At 38.4% G+C, this 22490-nt stretch overlaps 1 protein-coding gene across 1 annotated transcript; it reads left to right on the top strand.

Moving 5' to 3' along the window:
• Positions 1-670: 670 nt before the first annotated feature.
• LOC123808472 (olfactory receptor 4F15-like) lies at positions 671-1621 on the top strand. Its single transcript, XM_045823134.1, has one exon. It carries the CDS (start codon positions 671-673, stop codon positions 1619-1621), a length of 951 nt encoding a protein of 316 aa, XP_045679090.1.
• The last annotated feature ends 20869 nt before the right edge of the window (positions 1622-22490 follow it).

Below are 22490 nucleotides of genomic sequence, written 5' to 3'. Positions count from 1 at the left end.
TTACTACTCCAGAGAGAGGATTGTTAACATTGATTAAACTGATAAAGTAATTCAATATTGAATGCTCTTTGTTTATGGTTTCATCAGGTGCACCCATGGGTACCAGTCCACCAGATCACTCATCATTCCTTGTACTAGCAAAATGACCTGACAACTCAATGCCTTCCTATGTAATGAGAGCAGTAGTGGTCAACAGGATGCTTATTTGATTTTTGTGAAATGCTCAGGAAGTTATTTTTTTTATTGTTGTTCAAGTACAATTGTCTCCATTTTCACCCCATCAAGCCTCCCCTGCCCCACCCATCCTTCACTGTTGGTGGGAATGCAGGCTGGTGAAGCCACTGTGGAAAATAGTATGGAATTTCCCCAGAAAATGAAAAATGGAGCTTCCTTTTTACCCACCAATACCACTGTTGGGATTACACCCTAAGGAGCCTAAAACACCAATCCAAAAGAACCTATGAACCCCAATATTCATAGCAGTGCATTTCACAATAGCCAAGTGCTGGAAGCAACCTAAGTGCCCATCAGTAAATGAGTGGCTCAGGTAATATTTGACTTCCAAAATTTAAATGCTTTTCCACAGAGGGTATTAATATAATAGTATTAATTTGAGTTGTGTTATTTTCTTCCTTTAGGTAACAGGAGAATGCACCTACCAAACTAATCAATGAATAGAGCCAATCATTCTGTGGTGTCTGAGTTTGTGTTCCTGGGGCTCTCCGACTCCTGGGAGATCCAACTTCTTCTCTTTTGCTTTTCTTGTCTTTTCTATATGTCTAGTATGATGGGAAACCTCCTCATTGTGGTCACTGTGATTTCTGATTCTTATTTACACTCACCCATGTATTTTCTGTTAGCAAACCTCTCCATAATTGACATGATATTTTGCTCCACTGGAGCACCCAAGATGATTTGCGATCTTTTCAGGAAGCAGAAGGTCATCTCCTTTGGGGGTTGTTTAGCTCAGATCTTCTTTAGCCATGCTGTTGGAGGTACTGAGATTGTGCTGCTCATCGCCATGGCCTTTGACAGATATGTGGCCATATGTAAGCCTCTCCACTATCTGACCATCATGAGCCCGAGACTGTGCATTGTGATTTTAGTGGTTGCCTGGACCATTGGTGTCATTCATTCTTTGGCTCAATTGGCATTTGTGGTAAATTTGCCCTTCTGTGGCCCTAATATAGTAGACAGCTTTTACTGTGACATACCTCGGCTCATCAAACTTGCTTGTACCAACACCTACAAACTGGAATTCATAGTCACTGCTAATAGTGGGTTCATTTCCTTGGGTGCTTTCTTCTTGCTCATTTTCTCTTACATCTTCATCTTGGTCACTGTTCAGAAGCACTCAAGTGGTTCATCCAAGGCTCTTTCCACCCTGTCAGCTCATGTTATTGTGGTGGTTTTATTCTTTGGTCCACTGATTTTTTTCTATATGTGGCCCTCTCCTTCAACACATCTGGACAAATTTCTAGCTATGTTTGATGCAGTTTTAACTCCACTTCTAAATCCAGTCATTTATACTTTCAGGAACAGAGAGATGAAAACTGCAATAAGGAGAGTATTAAATCAGGTTATAGGTTTTAGAAAAAAATCACTAAATGGTTTTATTTAAACACAAAATCTCCAAGTGACTATTCATAAATTTTCTGTTCCTAATAGCCAGTCTTTATGAAGAATGACTCATCTTCCTGAGGTCCTGTTCTTTTGTTTGAAACACATTCCTCTGATTCTTTATTTTGCTGACTGCCTGTGGTGAGTGGCTTCATACAGGAGATAAAACTTATTGTTCAACCCTGTTCTCGCTCATAGTTGTCTCTCTCACTTTTGCAATTGTCCTAACAGCCAAATTTATTTTTAATGCCTCCTAGTAGCTGAGGAGTGCTAACCTGTCAGTGTCCCAAGGGGAGGATCTCAGTCAGCACCAGGATTCAGGCTTAAGCCACAAGCATAAGCCACTCTGACTATCAGTGTCAGACAATCCCCTAGGCACCAGCTGTAAAAATTGAGGCTTTAGATGAGCATATAAGTTCCTGCCTGGGAGATAATTATCAGTTTCTTGAAGTAGAGGGAGACCACAAAGATGGTGTGTACCTGTCTCCATTCCCTGAGAGTAGGTCTGTCCCTGGGCCCCTTCTGTCCCTGAAGCCTGGCCCTCAGGTTAAAGCTCTAGGATAGGCAAATAGGCTATTTCAGAAAGGCTGAGGTTTGTTTCAGTCTGCTGTCTGTGCTGTGCTGTAGAGTGGTAGTGTACCAAGAATTGGCTCTGATTGTTACAGTCTGGTAGAACTAAGGAACCACAGCCACCTGGCCACCAGCACCAGGTGCGCAAGGGGCATCTCTTGGGTGGCAGCTGCAAAGACCAGAGTATTATACACACATATGATCTCACCCTTCACAGGAACCTAAACAACAAAACAAACAAACAAGCAAAATATAACCAAAGACACTGAAATGGAGAACAGGCTGACAATGACCAGAAGGGAGAGGGGAGGGAATTTCAGGGGAGAAGGGGAAGGGTTTACAGGAACAAGTATAAAGGACACATGGACAAAAACTAGGGGTGGTGGAAATGGAAGAGAGGTGGGGAGCACTGCAAAAGGTAGGCTGGGATGGGAGTAAAAGACAGGAAAGCATACTTGAACAACAATTAAAAGAAAAAATAAAAATTAAAAATAAAAATTATATCGTTTGTATACTGTATTGTGTATTAACCACCCCAAGTCGAGTCTGTCCATCATCAGTTATTTCCCCTGTGCTGTCCTCCCACTCTCCTCCCTCTTCCTTTGGCAATCACCACACTATTGTCTGTGTCCCCAGGTGTGTACCTCTTTTTTCCTTTTTTGCTCAATACCTGCACCCACAGACCTCCTGTGCCCCTTACAGCTGTCAGCCTGCTCTCTATTTGTGAGTCTGTCTCTATTTTGCTTGTTAGTTCACTTTGTTCATTAAAATCTACATTTGAATGAAGTCATATGGTACTTGTCTTTCACATGCATGCTTATTTTTCTTCGCTGCATGCATTCCAGGTCCATCCATATGGTTGCAAAATGTAAGATTTCCTTCTTTTTTTATGTCTGAGAATACATTTCTACCATGTGATGTGTCTATTTCATTGTGTGCACACCATCCAAAGTCAAATAATCTTCCATCACCATATATTTGACCCCTTTTACCTTTACTACCTTCCCATCCCCTTTCCTTCTGTCTATGAGTATTTTTGTTTGTTTTTCTTGTTTATTCTTTTGTTGCCTTGAGTTTTAAAATGTATCTCCTCGTTTTAAATTTACCAAAAGAATTTTGTAGAATTTATGATTACTTTCTAAAATGTTAGGTAAAATTTGCCAGTGAAGTATTCTAGGTCTGAAGTTTTTCTGTGAGAGAGTTTACAAGTATAAATCCAATATTTGGTAGTTTTTATATCCCAAGCAATTTGTACACTTATGTACATTATGGAATTTATTGGAATAAGTTATTTCCAATATTCCCTTATCATCTTTTGAAATATCTGTAAGACAGGCAATACTTCCCTTTGTGTCATTCTGAATATTGGTTGTTTGTGTCTTTTTTTCTTTTTTTATCTTATCATATTGGCTAGAAACTTTTCAACTTCTTGAATTTCTCAGGGAACCAAGTTTTCATTTCATTTATTTTCCTCTATTTTTATTTTCTATGTATTTTGCTTTTATGTTTATATTTACATATATTCTTCATTTTTATTTAGGCTTTTTGCTAGTTTCTTTAAGGAGAAATCATCCTTCATTTAAGACCCTTCTTTTTTAACAGAAGTTTTTAGTTGTATTAATTTCCCTTAAGCACTCCTTTAATTGAATCACAAATTTTCATATATCCTATTTTCTTCTCATTCAGTTCAATGTATGTTCTAATCTTTCTTTTAATTTTTTAACACATAGATTATAATTTCTTTTTTAATATATATTATTCATTATGCTATTATAGTTGTGCCATTTCCCCCCTTCACTCCCCTCCGCTCTGTACACCCCTTTGCACTCACATTCTCCCCCTTTAGTTCATGTCCATGTGTCATAAGTTCTTTAGCTTCTACATTTCCCACACCATTCCTGCCCTCCCCCTGTCTATTTTCTACCTATTTTCCATGCTACTTATTCTCTATATCTTTCCCCCCTCTCTCTTCTTTTCACTTCCCTGTTGCTAACCCTCCATGTGATCTCCATTTCTGTGGTTCTGTGCCTGTTCTAGTTGTTTGCTTAGTTTGCTTTTGTCTTAGGTATGGTTGTTACTAACTGTGAGTTTGATGTCTTTTTTTACTGTTCATATTTTTTATCTTCTTTATCTTAGATAAGTCCCTTTAACACTTCATATAATAAGGGCTTGGTGATGATGAACTCCTTTAACTTGGCCTTATCTGAGAAGCACTTTATCTGCCCTTCCATTCTAAATGAAAGCTTTGCTGGATAGAGTAATCTTAGATGTAGGTCCTTGCCTTTCATGACTTGGAATACTTCTTTCCAGCCCCTTCTTGCCTACAAGGTCTCTTTTGAGAAATCAGCTGACAATCTGATGGGAATTCCTTTGTAGGTCACTGTTTCCTTATCTCTTGCTGCTTCTAGAATTCTTTCCTTAATTTTTATCTTGGATAATATAATTATGATATTCCTTGGTGTGTTCCTCCTTGGGTTCAACCTCTTTGGGACTCTCTGAGCTTTCTGGACTTCCTGGAAGTCTATTTCCCTTGCCATATTAGGGAAGTTCTCCTTTATTATTTGTTCAAATAACTTTTCCACTTGTTGTGTTTCCTCTTCTCCTTCTGGTACACCTCTAATTTGGATGTTCGAATGTTTCAAGATGTCCTGGAGGTCCCTAAGCCTCTCCTCATTTTTTTGAGTTCTTGTTTCTTCATTCTTTTCTGTTTGGTTGTTCCTTTCCTCCTTCTGGTCCCTTCCATTGATTTGAAACCCAGTTTTCTTTCCATCACTTTTGGTTCCCTGTGCATTTTCCATCATTTCTCTTATTGTAGTCTGCATTTGTTCATCTAATTTATGACCAAAGTCCACCAATTCTGTGAGCATCCTGATCACCAGTGCTTTGAGCTGTGCATCTGATAGGTTGGCTATTTCTCAGCTGCTTAAAAAAACTGGCTCTGGGGCTTTTAACTCTGTTTAAGCCATCTTTTTTACTTTATTTTATTTTCTTTCTTTGATTTGGTCGCATTTGTTACATATGAGGGGTGGAGCCTTAGATGTTCACCGGCGCGGGGCACCTCAGTTGCTGGGCTGTGACATTGTATGTGGGGGTGGGGTCGAGAGGGAGCAATGGTGCCAGCTCCGCTCTCAGTAGGACTTCAGTCCCCTTTGCCACTTCCCACAAGCAAATTGGGCTCCTCTGGTGCTGGATCCCGGGTGGGTGGGTTTGTGTACTTTCTAGGATTCTGTGGGTTTCTCCAAAGAGCCTCCTGTGAGGCTGAGAGAATCTCCCAGCCTCAACTTCCACAGATGCTTTCAGTCGGTGCCTTTAGGCTTTGTTTCCCAGCACTGAGTCCCTGCGTTGCGCAGTCTGTGTCGCTGCCCATTTTCGCCTAGTTTGTCTGCATGCAAATGTGAGGCTGTGGACAGCCTTGCGTGTCTGCCTGGGTCTGCTTCTTGCCTCCCACGCCCAGGGTCTGCCACTGGTCTGTTAGCTGCCCCTGTGCTTCTGGGGCCCACCGACTGCCGTCTGCACCCTGTGTGCCAGCATCTGCCAGCCACTGATTTTTCCTGCCAGTACCCCTCAACCCCTCTCTGTAGGCCTTTGACTCCGCCCCATCCTTACCGGACTGGATGTATGGTATTCAGACGTCTGGTTCATTTCTCTCTGTTCTGGTTGTTTTTTGTTTGTAAACTCTTGTTGTCCTTAGTTTTGGTTGCGCGAGGAGGTACAGTGCAACCACCTATGCCTCCATCTTGGCCAGAAGCTCCAGATTATAATTTCTTTGAAAAATTTCCAGATATCATCTCATTATTGATTCTAATTTATTTTTATTGTAGCCTATAACCTACTTTGTATGATTTGAATAGTTTTAAATTTATGGAGAGTTGTCTTATGGCCCGTAAGATAGCAGATTCCTATCGCATGTCATATTTACTGCTGAACAATTTGCAGAGACTGGTTTCCTGGGACAGTTCATAGCATCAGAAAGAGGGCAGGGCAAAAATTTAGACCTGATGTTGCTCTGTGAGATTGGGAATAAGCATATAACTGAAGTTTGTTTCCTGGATAAAGAGGGTCTTATCCCCAGAAATTCAGAGTACCCTCTGTGAAGCCAAGTTCTCGCTTCTACTAAGTGCTAAAATACTGGGAAATCCAAGTCTACCAATTGCTATCCAAGCCTAGCAACAAGGAAAATGAGTATCTGTCTTCTTGTGGCTGGCACTGTTCTGCAAGAGTTGGAAAAATAACAAAACCAAGGCTTTCCTTCAAGATACCAGGAAGGTAGTTAAGAACTCCATGTCTTTAAAGCATACAGTCTGAAAGATATTTCTTCATATTTAGCACTGTTGACTGGTGAAGGTCTCTCCTGGTGCAAACCAGCTCATAAAGACTGGGAGAGGAAGCTGTAATACATTGACAAAAAAAGCAAACCTACAAGGAACATAAAGGATCATGAAACATGTCACAACTCAAGGAGGAAAAGAAATCTTCAGTAACCAATTCTAAAGATATGGAGATCTGTGTATTGCCTGACAAAGAAGTCAAAATAGTCATCTTTAGAAAGATCATTGAGTTACAAGAGAACATTAGAGGCAGCTAAGTGAAATCAGGAAAGCAATATTTGAACAAAATGAGAATATCAACAAACAGACAGATATGGTAGAAAAAAGAGTCAAACAGAAATACTGGAGTTGAATAATACAATAATGGAACTGAAAAGTTCACCAGAGAGGGTCCAGAAACAGAATTGATCAAGGAGAAGAAAGAATCAATGAACCTGTAGCTATGTCATTGCATTGACACTGGTAAGAGGGGCAGAAAGAGAAATGAATGGTAAGAGTGGACAAAGCCTAAGGGACTATGAGACTCCATTAAGAAAACTAAAATATATGTCACAGTAGATCCAGAGATGAGAGATGAGAGAAAGGAGTATAAAGCCTATTTTAAGAAATTATGGCTGAACGCATCCCATATCTTGGGAAGAAAATCAATGTCCAGAATCAGAAGGCCACGGGACTCCAAAGAACTTTAAATGAAAGTGATTTACAGTGAGACACATTATAACCACATTGCCAAATAGGAAAGACAAAGAGAATTTTGAATGTAGCAAGAGAAAAGTGGCTCTTCTTATACAAGGAAGTTCCCAGAAGACTGTCAGTGGATTTTTCAGCAGAAAACTTGCAGTGCCATGAAGAAGTGGGATTAGATTATATATTTTAAGGTTTGAAGAGAAAAACTGCCAAAGAAAAATGCTATACATGGCAAACTATCCTCCAGAAATAAAGGAGAGATAAAGTTTTTCCCAGACAAAAACTGAGGGAGTTCATCACCACTAGACTTGCCTTATAGTAAATGCTAAAGAAAGTTTTTCAAACTGCAACAAGAAGATACTGATTGAGTGAAAAAATATAAAAGTATAAAACTCATTAGTAAAGATAAATATATAGTTAAATATAGAATAGGTTCATACTGTGATGATGGTGCATAAATCACTTTCCAACCATTAATAAAGTTAAAAGACAAAAGAAAGATGAGTAATTAATTAAATTAATATAATGGATACACAACATCAAAAAATGTAAATTGTGAAATCAATAATATAAAATGAGTGTCGGGGGATGAAAAAGCAAAAGTGTAGAATTTTTAATGTGAAATAGGAGACATTACAAATGATACCACAGAAATATAGAGTCATAATGATTCCTATGAAAAATTATATGCCAAGGCTTCCAGTCAAGATGATGGTGCAGGTAAATGTAGTGTAGTCATCCTCCTACAATCAGACCCTCCTATTAACTTTACCTGTGCTAACTTATTTAATCTCAATAGCAATCCTTGAGATAGACATGATTATCATCCCCCTTTACAGATTGGGAGATGGAGCACACAAGTGTTAAAACAACTTGTCTAATGTCAATAATGGTATGAGGGGAGATTCCTCCAGACCTTATCTTGTGGAGGGTGGGCCCCTTGTAGTACAGGCTTCTCCCACTAGGTGAGTGTGGTAGGAACCCATGTGTATCAGTGTATCAGCTGATGGTGTTTTGAGAGGCTGCATTTGGCTTCAGTGAATTTTTTTAAGACTCTTTCGAAGCATTTTCCCATTTCATGCTGGGTGATTTATTAGTTCACCTGTCCACAGTGAACTCACAGTTTGCACTTTGTTTGTTTTCTTTAATAGAAATGTTGGCACTTTTAGTTTTTAGTTCCCAAAGTCTCTGTTCAGCAGTCTTTGACCAAAAAATCACATCACCCCTGTGCCCTATCCTCCCTATTCACCTGATCTCTCCCCAAGAGACTTTGTTTTTTTCTTTCTTTTTAAAATTTTTAATTAATTAATTAATTTATTTATTTATTTATTTATTTATTTATTTATTTTAATCATTGTTCAAGTACAGTTTTCTCCCTTTTACTCTCAATCCAGCCCACCCACCCAACCCTCCCCACTTCCCTCCCATTACTGCCTCCCAGTTTTTGTCCATGTGTCCTTTAAATTTGTTCCTGTAAACCCTTCCCATATTCCCCTGAAATTCCCTCTTCTCTCCCCTCTGTTCACTGTCAGCCTGTCCTCTATTTCAGTGTCTTTGCTTGTGTTTTGCTTGTTTCTTTGTTTTGTTGTTTAGGTTCCTGTTAAAGGTGAGATCATATGGCATTTGTCTTTCACTACCTGGCTTATTTCGCTTACCATGATGCTTTCCAGCTCCATCCAATTTGTTGCCTAAGGTAGGAGCTCCTTCTTTCTTTCTGCTGCATAGAATTCCATTGTGTACATGTACCATAGTTTTTGATGCACTCATTTACTGATGGGCATCCAGGTTGCTTCCAGCCCCTAGCTACTGTAAATTGTGCTGCTATGAATATCGTGGTGCAAAGGTTCTTCTGTATTAGTGTTTTAGTGCTTTTTTTTTAAAGATTTTTTTTTATTTTTAGAGAGGGAAGGGAGGGAGATATATATAGAGAGAGAAACAGCAACGTGCGGTTGCTGGGGGTCATGGCCTGCAACCCAGGCATGTACCCTGACTGGGAATCGAACCTGCGACACTTTGGTTCACAGCCTGCACGCAATCCACTGAGATACACCAGCCAGGGTGTTTTAGTGTTTTTAGGATATAGTCCCAGCAGTGGAATTGCTGGGTCAAAAGGCAGATTCATTTTTAGTTTTCTGAGGAAGTTCCATACTGCTTTCCATAGTGGTTGTACCAGTCTGCAGTCCCACCAACAGTGCACTAGGGTCCCCTTTTCTCCACAACCTCTCCAGCACTTGTTGTTTATTGCTTTGTTTATGATGGCCATTCTGACTGGTGTGAAGTGGTATCTCATTGTAGTTTTAACTTGCATCTCTCTGATAGCTAGCGATATTGAACATTGTTTCATGTGTCTTTGGATCTTCTGTATGTCCTCCTTGGAGAAGTGTCTGTTCAAGTCCTTTCCCCAACTTTTTAATTGGGTTGCTTGTCTTCTTAGAGTGGAGTCATGTAAGTTCTTTATATATTTTGGGGATTAAACCGTTCTCTGAGGTATCATTGGCAAATATGTTTTCCCATACAGTCCATTCTCTTTTAATTTTGATACTGTTTTCTTTAGCTGTGCAGAAGCTTTTTATTTTGATGAGATCCCATTTGTTTATTCTTTCCTTTATGTCCCTTGCTCTAGGAGACATGTCAGTAAAAAAGTTTCTGCATGAAATATCCAAGATTTTCCTGCCTACGTTCTCTTCTAGGACTTTAATGCTATCATGACTTATATTTAAGTGTTTTATCCACCTTGAATTTATTTTTGTATAAGGTGTAAGTTGGTACTCAAGTTTCATATTTTTGCATGTGGCTGTCCAGTTCTCCCAACACCATTTGTTGAAGAGGCTATTTTTACTCCATTTTATGTTGCTTCCTCCTTTGTCAAATATTAATTGACCATAGAGACTTGGGTTTATTTCTGGGCTTTCTGCTCTGTTTCATTGGTCCATGTGCCTATTTTTATGCCAGTACCAGGCTGTTTTGATTACAGTGGCCTTGTAGTATAGTTTAGTGTCAGGTATTGTGATCCATCCTACTTTACTCATCTTTCTCAAAATTGCAGGAGCTATTTGGGGTTGTTTATGGTTCCATATAAATGTTTGAAGTGTTTGTTCTATGTCTGTGAAATAAGCCATTGGTACTTTAATAGGTACTGCATTGAATGTGTAAATTGCTTTGGATAGTATGGACATTTTGATGTTATTAATTCTTCCACTGCATGAACACTGTATATGTTTCCATTTGTTTGTGTCTTCCTTGATTTCTTTCCTCAGTGGTATATAGTTTTCTGCATACAGGTCTTTTACCTCTTTGGTTAGGTTTATTCATAGGTATTTTATTTTTCTTTTTGCTATTTCAAATGGGATTTTTTTCATGATTTCTGGTTCTGCTGTTTCATTGTTGGTGTACAGAAATGCCTTTGATTTCTGGATATTGACTTTGTATCCTGCTGTTTTGCCAAATTCATTTATTAGGTCAAGAAATTTTTTGGTGGAGTCTATAGGATTTTCTATGTTCACTATCATGTCATCTGCAAACAGTGACAGTTTTGTTTCCTCCTTTCCAATTTGGATGCCTTTTATTTCTTTTTCTTTTCTGATCGCTGTGGCTAAAACTTCCAGTATTATATTGAATAGAAGAGGTGAAAGTGGACAACCTTGTCTTGTTCCTCATCTTAGTGGAAAAGATTTTAATTTTTGCCCATTGAGTATGATGTCGGCTATAGATCTCTCATATATGGCTTTTATTATGTTGAGGAATGCTCCCTCTATTCCCACTTTGCCGAGTGTTTTTATCATAAATGGGTGCTGTACCTTATCAAATGCTTTTTCTGTATCTATTGATATGATCATGTGTTTTTTGTCTTTGCTTTTGTTTACGTGATGTATTACATTTACTGATTTGAGAATGTTTTACCATCCTTGCATCCCTGGAATGAATCCCACTCGTTCATGGTGTATGATCTTTTTAATGTATTGTTGGATGAGGTTTGCTAGTATTCTATTGAGGATTTTATTGTCAATGTTCATCAACGATATTGGCCTGAAGTTTTCTTTCTTTGTTCTGTCTTTATCTGATTTTGAAATTAGGATGATGTTGGCCTCATAAAAAGTTTGGGAGTCTCCCATCTTTTTAGATTTTTTGGAATAGTCTGTGAAGGATAGGGGTTAGCTCTTCCTTAAATGCTTTGTAGAATTCTCCTGTGAAACCATCTGGTCCAGGGTTTTTGTGTGTTGGGAGTTTTTTGATTACTGCTTCAATTTCATCTGCTGTTATTGGTCTGTTCAGGCTTTCTGCTTCTTCTTCATTCAGTTTTGGAAGATTATGTTTTTCTAGAAATCTGTTCATTTCACCTAGGTTTTTAAATTTTTTGGCATACAGTCCTTTGTAGTAATTTCTTACAATCTTTTGTATTTCTGTGGTATCTGTTGTAATCTCTCCTCTTTTATTTCTGATTGTGTTTATTTGGGTCTTCTCTCTTTTTTTCCTGATAAGTCTGCTTAAAGGCTTGTCGATTTTGTTTATCTTTTCAAAGAACCAGCTCTTGGATTCATTGATCCTTAGAATAGTCTCTATGTCATTTAATTCTGCTCTGATCTTGGTTATTTCCTTCCTTCTGCTTGCTCTGGGCTGTCTTTGTTGTTGTTCCTCGAGTTCTTGTAGATGTAGGGTTAGGTTGTTTGTTTGAAATGTTTCTAACTTTTTTAGGTATGCCTGTATCGCTATGAACTTTCCTCTCAGGACTGCCTTGGCTGTGTCCCATAAGTTTTGAGTTGTTGTGAGTTAGTTTTCATTTGTTTCCAGATACTTTTTGATTTCTTCCCTAATTTCATTCTTGATCCATTCATTGTTTAATATCATGGTATTTAATTTCCATGATTTTGAGTGTTTTGGTTTTTTTTTTCCTTTGGGTTGGTATGTAGCTTCAGTCCCTTGTGGTCTGAGAAAATGCTTGGTATGATTTAAATTTTCTTGGAAATTTTGAGGCTTGTTTTGTGTCCTATCATGTGGCCCATCTTTGAAAATGTTCCATGTGCATTTGAAAAGAATGTGTATTTGTCTTCTTTGGGATGGAGGGCTATGTATATATCAGTTAAGTCCATGTCATCTAGGTTATTGTTCAATGCCACTATATCTTTGTTGAAATTTTGTTTGGAATATCTGTCCATTTTTGACAGTGGGGTGTTAAAATCCCCCACTATAATTGTGCTGTTGTCAATATCTTTCTTGAAGTCCTCTAAGATTTTCTTTATGTATTTGGGTGCTCCTATGTTGGGTGCATATATATTTACAATATTTATGTCTTCTTGGTGGATTCTTCTCTTGAGTATTATGAAGTGACCTTCTGGGTCTCTCTTTATGGGCCTTTTTTGGAAGTCTATTTTGTCTGATATGAGTATTGCTACCCCGGCTCTTTTTTTTTCCTGTCCATTTGCTTGGAAGATTTGTTTCCAGCCCTTCACTTTCAGCCTGTGTAGGTCTTTTATCCTGAGGTGGGTCTCTTGTAGACAGCAGATATGTGGGTCATGTTTTCTTATCCATTCAGCTATGCTATGTCTTTTGATTGGAGCATTTAATCCATTTGCATTTAAGGTTATTATTGATAGATACTTATTCATTGCCTTTTATGTATGTGTGTTCCTCTCTCTCTCTCTCTTTTCCTTCCTTTCCTTAAAGCAGTCCCTTTAGAATCTCTTGCAGAGCAGGTTTTGTGGAGGTGTATTCTTTTAGACTTCTTTTGTCTAGGAAGGTTCTTATTTGGCCTTCCATCTTGATTGAGAGCCTAGCTGGGTAAAGAGCCTTGGTTGCAGGCCTCCAGTTCTCATTACTTGGAATATTTCTTGCCATTCTCTTCTCGCTTGGAGTGGTTCCATTGAGAAGTCAGTTGTTAGCCTTATTGGGGCTCCCTTGTATGTCACTTCCTGTTTCTTCCTTGCTGACTTTGATATTCTCTTTGTCTTGAAATTTTGCCATTTAATTATGATGTGTTTTGAGGTGGGCCTCTTTGGGTTCCTCTTGATTAGGACTCTCTGTGTTTCCCTGATTTGTGTGACTTTTTCTCTCATCAAATTAGGGAGGCTTGCCATCATTACCTTTTCAAATAGGTTTTCTATCCCTTGCTGTTTTTCTTCTCCTTCTGGTATCCCTATTATACGGATATTATTACGTTTCATATTGTCTTGCATTTCTCTTAATCCCTCTTCATTCTTTCTGAGCCTCTTTTTCTTTTCTTGTTCTTTCTGAGTGTTCTTTTCTACTTTGTCCTCCAACTTGCTAATCCAGTCTTCTGCTTCATTGATCCTGCTTGTCATTCCTTCTACTGTGTTCTTCAGTTCAGAAATTGTATTCTTCATTTCCTCTTGGCCCTTGTTGATAGTTTCTATTTCCTTTTTCATTTTGATATAGTTTGCAGTGAGATCGTTGTAGCTTCCCTCTAGTTTCTGGTAGCTCATTGTGAGTTCATTGAGCTTCCTGATAATCATCATTTTGAACTCAATATCTGATAGTTGAGTTGCCTCTATTTTATTTAGCATTTTTTCTGTGGCTTCCTCCTTTCCCTTCATTTGGGGATTGTTTCTTTGTTTTCTCATTGTTCATGAGACTCTTCTTGTTAGCCTCTGTTTCTTAAATTGATCTGTTCTTCTTCCCTGTGATTATGGTGTAAACTTCTGTGGTAGAATACCTGTGAGATTCAGCGGTGCAATCTCCTTCATGTATCCTGGTGTTCACAGCTTCCCCCTACTCTTTTTTGTGATCAGTAGGAGGAGTAAGGCAAAATGGTTTAAGATAGTAAGACAGTATTCTGTGATATTTACAGTAGCAGCCAGTAGAGAAGAGATGGGATATCCTTTGGCTACTTATAGTGTTAACAGTGATCTTCCACCCCACTAGCCACATTTTAGAAAGGATGGAAAGAAGATAAGACTCTTATTGGGGACAAAAGGATTGTTAGCTGGATCTAGAAAGCTGTGTGGCTGTGGGAGGTCAGATTCTGAGGTAGGGTGGGAATAAACATTAGTAAATAGGAGTTGTGTGTAAAGGAATAGAGACAACCCCCACAATAATATAGTTCAGGAAATTGCGAAGTGGGCTGAGATCAGGGAGGGGTGTTGAGTAGTATTTACAATTGTATGAACTAGGTCTTATTTACAGTAATATTAAAGCAACAATCACATGGCAGAATCTATGAGATCTAAATAACAAGAATAAAGAATATAAAAAGGAGAAAACTGTATTTGAACAATGATTTAAAAAATAATATAAATAAATAAATAAATAAATAAATAAATAAATAAATAAATAAATAAAAGAGTATAGAGCCTTGAGAGGTGTACTAATGGAACACACATGAAGGATAGTAAATTATCAACACACTGTGACTGAGATAACAGGGGGAACCTATCAAATGACAGTATAACCAGCCAAGCAAAAAGATTATACAGAAAGAAAAAGAATACCAAAATGCTATTAAAATAAAAAATGTCAGAAAAGTGAGAAAAAGATAATACAAATTTGCAGTAACTTGCAAGCTCAGAAAAAATAAGGGAAAAAAGCAGAAGGTGGAATGCAGGAGACATAAATTTGGAGTAGAAGGAATAATACTCGGATGAAAGGAAGAGAAACATAAGGAATTAAGAGATATAAAAATACTAAGAATTAAAAAATAAAAAGTCACTTAAAAAACAAGATAAAATCAAACAAGCAAACAACAACAGCCAAAAAAAAAAAAAAGCAAAACAAAAAACAAAAAACAAAAAAACCCAACCTCTTGTTGGTTTCTAACTGGCCAGACCAGTTTTTCTGGTCTTGCTGCCTTCAGCAGGCTGAAGTGCCTTACGAATGCTTATCACTCTTCCCAGTCAAAACTCAGTCAGTCTCTCAGGTACTGTCTCCACGGCCAGCAGGGTGCTCTCCCCAGAGCCAATCCGACTTCCCCCTGCAGGAGCCTAGGCTATCCCAAACACGCTCTCCGGAGCTCACTGCCACAGTCTCCCAGGCTCCGGGCCCCACAGAGCTCCTGCGTCTTTTCCGGGTTCATTGTGCAAACTCCAGGATCGCTAGGAGATGCGCCCTTCCCCCAAATTTCACCGCAGTGGGCTCTGTGTTCTCGGGAAGCACCCGTGTCTTTTCTGGATTCAAGGCACAAGCTCCAGGGATTGAGAAGGGGCTCGCACTTCCACCAATTTCCCCTTTGCCAGTTCCAGGAACCCCCAAAGCATAGTGTCCCTTCTGGGTCCACGGAGTCCCGAAGGGGCACGTGCTTCCCCAAGTTCACTACCGTTCACTACCGCAGGGTCCAGAAACCAGTGAACCCCCGCGCCTTTTCCTTATTCAGGGCTGTGAGGTCTGTGTTTTCTACAGACCAACACTCCCACGGGGCTGGGGGCACTGGAGCCCATCCAGGCTGCCTCTGGTCACGCTGGCTGGGGGCACTCACCCTTCCCAGGGCTATGCTTGGGTGCCAGCAGCCCTGTGAGACTGTCTCCCAGTCCAACTCCCCTCTGTGCCTTCAAGCAACAAAGTCTCTCTTGGAGTTGCTCAATCCCCATTGTCTGGAGAGGGAGCAGCAACTCCGCTCTCCCAGGTGCCCTGAGGCAGACCTGGGAGCACCAGGCCTGGGGGCTGCAACCCCCCTGGTTCCCGCGCTGATCCCTGGGTCCCTGTTGTCCTGAAGCAGTCTCCTTACCGTCTGGCTTTTCAATGTCCCTTACAATTTTCAATGTCCTGTTTTCATAAACGTTTCGATATCCTATGCCCCTTGCTCTTTTCCTCCACGGATCCACGAATTTTTCTCCCCTGCACAGAGGAAGGTGTTCACGATTCCTCCAACTAAGCCACCATCTTAGGACTCTCTCGAGATTTTGTTTTTGTTGTTTCCCTGGATGAAAACAGTCCTCAAAAGGAAACATTTTGTTGATGTGGAAGAAGTGAAACAAAAAATGTCAAAAGCACTAAAAAGCATCAAAACTGATGAGTTCAAAAACTGTTTTTTCCTTTTTTTATTGTTGTGCACTTATAGTTGTCCCATCCCCCATTACTCTCTGCCCCCCCTCCTGTTATCTTTATTCATGGTCCCATTATATAGGTTCCTTGGTGACCCTGCCTCTTCGTTGTCCCATTATCCCCTTCCTCCCCCCACCTGGTTACCAAAACTGTTCTGAGCAGTGGAAAAAGTCTTGGTAGGTGTAGTGCATCATATGGAGAGCACCTGGAAGGTGACTGAAGTTTAAACATGGAAGAATAAATACACATTTGTTAAAAAATAAATAAAAATACTGTGTTCTGTGGGTCCCCCCTCATATACTTGAGTTTAAACCTAGGCAGTCTAGTACCAGAGGCTGGATTTTTAAGCATTATGTTATTTTTTTCTTATAAAATTGGTTTAATATTGATCTCTGGAGAAACCAACTTTAACTTTCTTTTTTAAATTTTCTTTTTTAAAAAATATTTTATTGTAGTTCAAGTACAGTTGTCTGTCTCTACCGCCCAGCATTCCCTACCCCCGACCCCAGCCATCCCCACCTCCCTCTCCCACTTCTACCTCCTCTTGCTTTTGTCCATGTGTCCTTTATAGTTGTTCCTGAAAACCCTTCCTTCCTTCTCCCAATTATCCCCTCCCATCTTCCCTCTGGTTACTGTCAGATTGTTCTTAATTTCAATGTCTCTCATTATGTTTTTAATCAATGCTTAAGAATGGGGTGAATGAAGAACATTCTCCTAGGTGATACTTCAGAGACTTTGCCTTCCTATAATGTAGAAAGGATATACTTCAAACTTTTTATATCAAAGTTTTGTAATTTTTATCTATTTACTGAACATTTAATTTTCTTCCTTTAGGAATTATCATTTTTTTTCTATTTTTTTGATTTGTACTGTCTCTATGATATTTGAATTACTAGTGTAGAAGAAGGTTTCTGTCTATAACTATTAATTTATGCTTTATTATTTAAAATGGATTTTTATGTTATTTTATTATTTTCATCATTAAAATGGAATGAAATTGTATTTTGGGCATCAGTTTGAATTAAATAACCTTATCACACTTTTTATTTGTGTGTCGTTGTGCTAAATGTATATTGGCAAATTATCTTATGTTTTCCAAGTTTGTGGCACTCTAGCAATTCTTATAATGGTTTTCAATATTTCTCCGGGAATTAAAGTGCTTGGGAACACATCTCTCCATCGTCATCTCTGTTTTCCACCTTGTCTGTCTTTTAACCTGTTTCTGTTCTGGGTTAGCATCATTGTAAGTCTTTCATTTTCACTCATGGCTGCTTCTCTTACCTGTTGTTTGGTCCCTTGAACAGATGAGAAGACTTAGTAAAGTATGTCAATATTTCTAAGTTCTACAACTGTTTTTGTAGGAAAGTTTTGGACTTTTTAAATTTAAATATAAGAAAACATTCTCTTCCGTTTTGTTAGAGATTCCCCTGGGTCACATCATAAAATAAAGATAAATAATATGTAAAAAACAAAATTTTACACCCTTCCCTTCTTCAAAATCCTATGAGACTATTCCCTTGGCCCGATGATCTCATTCTAAGAATCCCAGAACTCTAATACATCATTTGGTCACCACCTTCTACCATAGCTAATTAGTCACCTCCCTCAAAATAGCAGTGTTTTATATAGCCTCTAGTCTTAGAGAGGGTGGGTGAGAGGATGTGGGCAATGCTTATGCACAAGAAAAAATTTGGGTTGTGGAACTTCTCTGACTCCCTGACCATGTTGCCAGTTAGGTAGGTGGTGGTGAACAAGAGGGGTGGAGGGCAGTTGGGCTCTGCTCTGTCCCAAGAAGAGTCTTCTAGGTTCCTCACTTCCAGAGAGGAAAATGTAACAAAATGAGCAGAAGCAGAAATTATATAGGAATGAAGTTTCAGGGCAAATGTGTAGAGAAAAGCACATGAAGGAAGGTGAAGTTGATGTTTGAAATGAGAATCCAGGTAGAAGAACAAAGATTTGGGAAAAGAGTGGTTACCATAAGCTGACCATTATTGTCCCTGCTTTGAAAATCTCTGATCCATATCCCATTTTCTCTGCATGTTAGCAGCTCATCTTTGACCTCACTTGCTGCATTGGCCATAGGGTAATTTGGTCAAACAATTTCAATGTGACCTTTAGCGCCCATGGATTTCTGTCTCTTTTGATATTCAATTCTGCTCATATGTCAAACAAATGTACTTTTCTGAAATTCTCATTAAGTTTCTAAGCACACCTGAATGGTGTCACAAATGTATTCCAGCTGGCGTTTGTCCAAATTTATGATGCTCACCTTCAAGAAGTTTCTTACAGTTACTGGGAAGCTTTCTTTATCTCAGCTGTTTATACATTTCTGCCACTCTGCACATCTTCTATGTGTAGCACATTGCCTTTTTTTCCCACTTTTCCTCCAAAACTTCCTTGTCTGTATTACTGAAACTGTTTGTCATTTGTAATTTTGTTTTCTCTACTTTGTCTTTATTCTTTACCTCCCTACAATCTTAATTCTCTCTTTACTATTCGACTTCACCTACTCCTTTTAATGCCACCAATAAGTATCCAAGCCCTAAGTCCCTGCCTTTTTCTTAGTCTGTGTCTTTTTGATCACTTTGTATCATATGAGAGGGACAGCTATTACTTCTTTGGTATTCTTTTCCCCTTGTTTCTCATTGGTGTGCACAGAAACAGGGTTTTTTAAAAAGCAGGTGATATGTAAAAATAGATACAATAGAAAGAGAGATGTGGATGATACAGATAGAATAGAGAGGGCAAAACCTGGAGTGGTTCTTAAGTGCACAGGAAAGGTTACAATGAAAAAGGTAAGGATTTGGCTACATCTTTGTTACTTTAGCTTTAGAAGGGAAAGGACACATTTTCTCTTCTTCCCTCTTAAGCTAGAATTCTGTACCTATTGTTTTGACAAGTGATAGGGTGGTCAGTTTTCTTTCCTGTTGTTCTTGTCTGATATTTTGGTTTTGGCTTCTAAAATAAATGGACATGGACAATATTGTAACATTATTTTGTACTTTGACACAGAGGTGTGCTGTAGAGATGAACAAGAAAGAATTTTTAAATTCTGGTTTCAAAGACAAAACTTACTTTTATTAGACATATAATTTGGTTTAATATTGTACATAGACTGGAATTATGCAGTGATAACAATACTCTTCATTGCTGTTTTGAGCATTCAGTCAAATAATATGTATGCAAAATGATTGATTTCCAAAATCACAATATTTTCACACTTTAAAATACTTTTTATTTTTAAAGAAAATTAAAAAATATTGTCAAGTTTTTAAAAATACTTTTCTGTATTTTCAAATGATGAATATGTACTATTGAAGTCATCATAAAATGATTTCTAAAATTACTTTAAATTTTGTTGTGGAGTGCATTTCAGTAACTATATAATAAAAAGAGTTCTAGAATGTGGCAGAAAGCCTCTTTTTCAAGAGGAAATGACAAACCTCTTATTTCCTCTCATTAACAGCCTTCCTCCTTAGTTACACTGGGAAAACCAAAATGGTCATAGGCAATGACTCTCCAGGTCAAGTATTCTCAGTTTGGCAACCCAGCATCTCTGAAGCATCACTTGGTCATTGTCCCCAGGGACTGTAATTACCTTCCTTTCTTACTGTGACACTGTTTCACACAGCTATTTGTGTGTGTGTCTGCAATGACACTGAGTAGGATCTGGTTGAGTTTTGGGGGGACTAATAATGAATGTTAGCAACAATGATGTCTTGGTCCCCTTGGCAAACCTGGCAGGTGAGGGGAATGAAGATAGTGAGAAAATCAGAAAGCAACATTTCTCTGTTCTAAGGATAGAGATGGTTTGGGTAAGTCGGTAAAGATTTTCTCTGGTCAGATCCATTTGATTACAGCAGTGTCTCAGTGGGGCTTCTCTTTTTTGCCCCTTCTTTCCAGTTTATCCATGGCACTGAAATAAGTCACATTCCTTAAGCATGGGTCTCGTCGATGCCTTGCTCCCAAGTCTTTGCTTCCTTTTTTTTTTTGAAACAATGCTCAGTTATCTTAAGTTAGAGGCTGAGGTCAGGTTTCTTTGAAAAAAGTGAGTTTCAGCTTTTTTTCTCCTCATATTTTCCACTGTTCTTTTAAAGAGTTTCCATTCTCCAGGCAACTTGCACTTCTCACCATTATCCCAGAGTATCTTAGACTTACTTGTCATTTCTCATATTATCATCTGTTTGATATGATTCTTCTAAATTTATCTATAAATATTACAATAGCTCTTCTCAGTGCCACATTTACCATTTGGCTTCTCTGATCACCAGATTTGTAGTTTGCTTCTTCCACTTTGCTCAGGTATTCCTGTCTGTGGCACTCATTTTACTGTACTTGTTGGATATTGACTGACCATGTTAGATATGCAATGTCTTTCTAAGCAACTAACACAGAAGAGATACTCAGTAAATACATGTTAATTAGTAAAATAAATAAGAAGGCATGGCAGAACAGGAATAAACAGAACTAAGACTACATTAGGCTGAGTTACCAGCTGTCTCCATAATTGACTATTTGACATGTATAAACTGTCAATGTGTTTTACATTTGTCCAGGGTTAGGAAAAGCTATGGCTAAAAATATTAAGTAGATCTTGAAAAAAGATGGTAGTTTTGAAGTGAATTTTTGTTTTTTGCAAATGTCTTATTTACTGAGAGCCATGTATATGAGAATTTGCCTTCTTTGGAAATTCCATGGGCAACCCTCCCCTGCTTCTGCAAAAGTTTCAAATGACCAGTGTTATCTGAGTTGGTCAGGAAATGCATCAAAATAGTTTTTTTTTGAGAGTTAATCTGTGGCTTTGGCTGCAGGGAGAGGGGCAATTGGGGAAATGACACAGTATAACTATGTTTCAGAGCACAGACTTCTTGCAAAGGAAGCCCTGAACAGAATCTTTACTGAGCAGCAAAATAATTCTATGGAAATATTCCTAATGAAGACTTTCAAGCCACTGGACACCAGCACAGACATGAAAACCTAACTTAAAAGCAGCACCACTTAATCATCTTAGAATAATGGATTCTGAATTAAAAACTTTTTAATACTTGGAATTGAAAACTGGGACATACAGCTGGCTGGTCCTTCCCATGTACCAGGTACCATTTATTGTGCTCCACATTGTGGTAGGTACTGCATTAGGTATGAGTTACACTTATCATGTCACCTAGTTCCCATCACACCCTGCAAGGGAGGTGTTATTTCCTTTCATGAATGAGGAAACTGAGGCTCTGGGAGGTTCAGGAAATTTCTCATGCTCATATAGAAAGTAAGTAGTAGAGTCTGGATTTTAAAATAAGCCTGATATACTTCAAAGCTCAAGCTACTCAGAGCTCTACTGTAGTCTTCTGAAATGAGAGCAACAGCAATAATGTATTTACCTTTACATTTTTACTGCATTTTCAAAAGCAATTTTTCCATTCATTACTATCCACAGAAATTGTGTGATCCTGGCTGGGCAGTTACTGAAGGAGTTTACCTATTTGAACAAATCACTAGACATGGGAGCTGGATCCTCCTACTTAGTTTTATCTGAACCCTTCTGAACTTTGTCTTCTGTCCTTGTGTGCCTCATTTTTTACTCTTCTTTTTAGTATCATAGTGCATATCTCTTCTAATTTTTCTTTTCCTGGTGTATTTTTCCTTTTTATATTCTCTTTCCACTTTTTCTTATCCTTATCCTTTCTACCTCAGAATATTGACAAGCTTCATGAAAATGAGTTGAGTGTTGGATGTAGTTTTGCAGAGGAAAGTGTCCTCCTATCTCTAAGCAAGATGTATGTTATGGAGGGTGGGGTGCCTCTGGATAGAGATTATTCATTATGATTACTATCAATTTTGAGATGAGAAATATTCTTCTCTGCATGTGGAATCTCCTTGAAAAGCTGCTGGTGAAAGGAGAGCATTGGATTCTCCTCTCATTCTGAAAGGAGAATTTCAGGATGAAATTCTAACTTTCCACCTAGTTATAAACTCTGGATGATATACAAATGAAAATATTCAACCATTATGTTAATAGCAGAAGACTACTCATTACAGATCAAGGTATTTATCACTCATATTTAAAAGAATAGATCTCATTCCATCCTCTTTCTGAAATCCCTTACCTCTCTAGAGGATACTTGTCATTTCTTTGAAGATTTATTGCTTTTTTCTCACACATTCAAGAAGTAATTTTTTCTATTGTTTACATTGTATATATTGTATACTTCCCTTTTATTGTAGCTATTATGTGCATATTTTATGTCTTTACAATGATTTATTGAGTTTGTGACTTATAGAAGTTAGACAGAAAAACAC

This window comes from Phyllostomus hastatus, unplaced genomic scaffold, assembly GCF_019186645.2.
Source record: "Phyllostomus hastatus isolate PE091 unplaced genomic scaffold, TTU_PhHast_1.1 phas_scaffold_501, whole genome shotgun sequence".
Classification (NCBI taxonomy): domain Eukaryota; kingdom Metazoa; phylum Chordata; class Mammalia; order Chiroptera; family Phyllostomidae; genus Phyllostomus; species Phyllostomus hastatus.
Note: the sequence above shows the minus strand (reverse complement) of the source record. Positions and strands in the feature narration are given on the sequence as shown.

What these genes read in the sequence shown, in the direction of transcription:
- LOC123808472 (XM_045823134.1), top strand. Translation starts at nt 671, where the DNA reads ATGAATAGAGCCAATCATTCTGTGGTGTCTGAGTTTGTGTTCCTGGGG.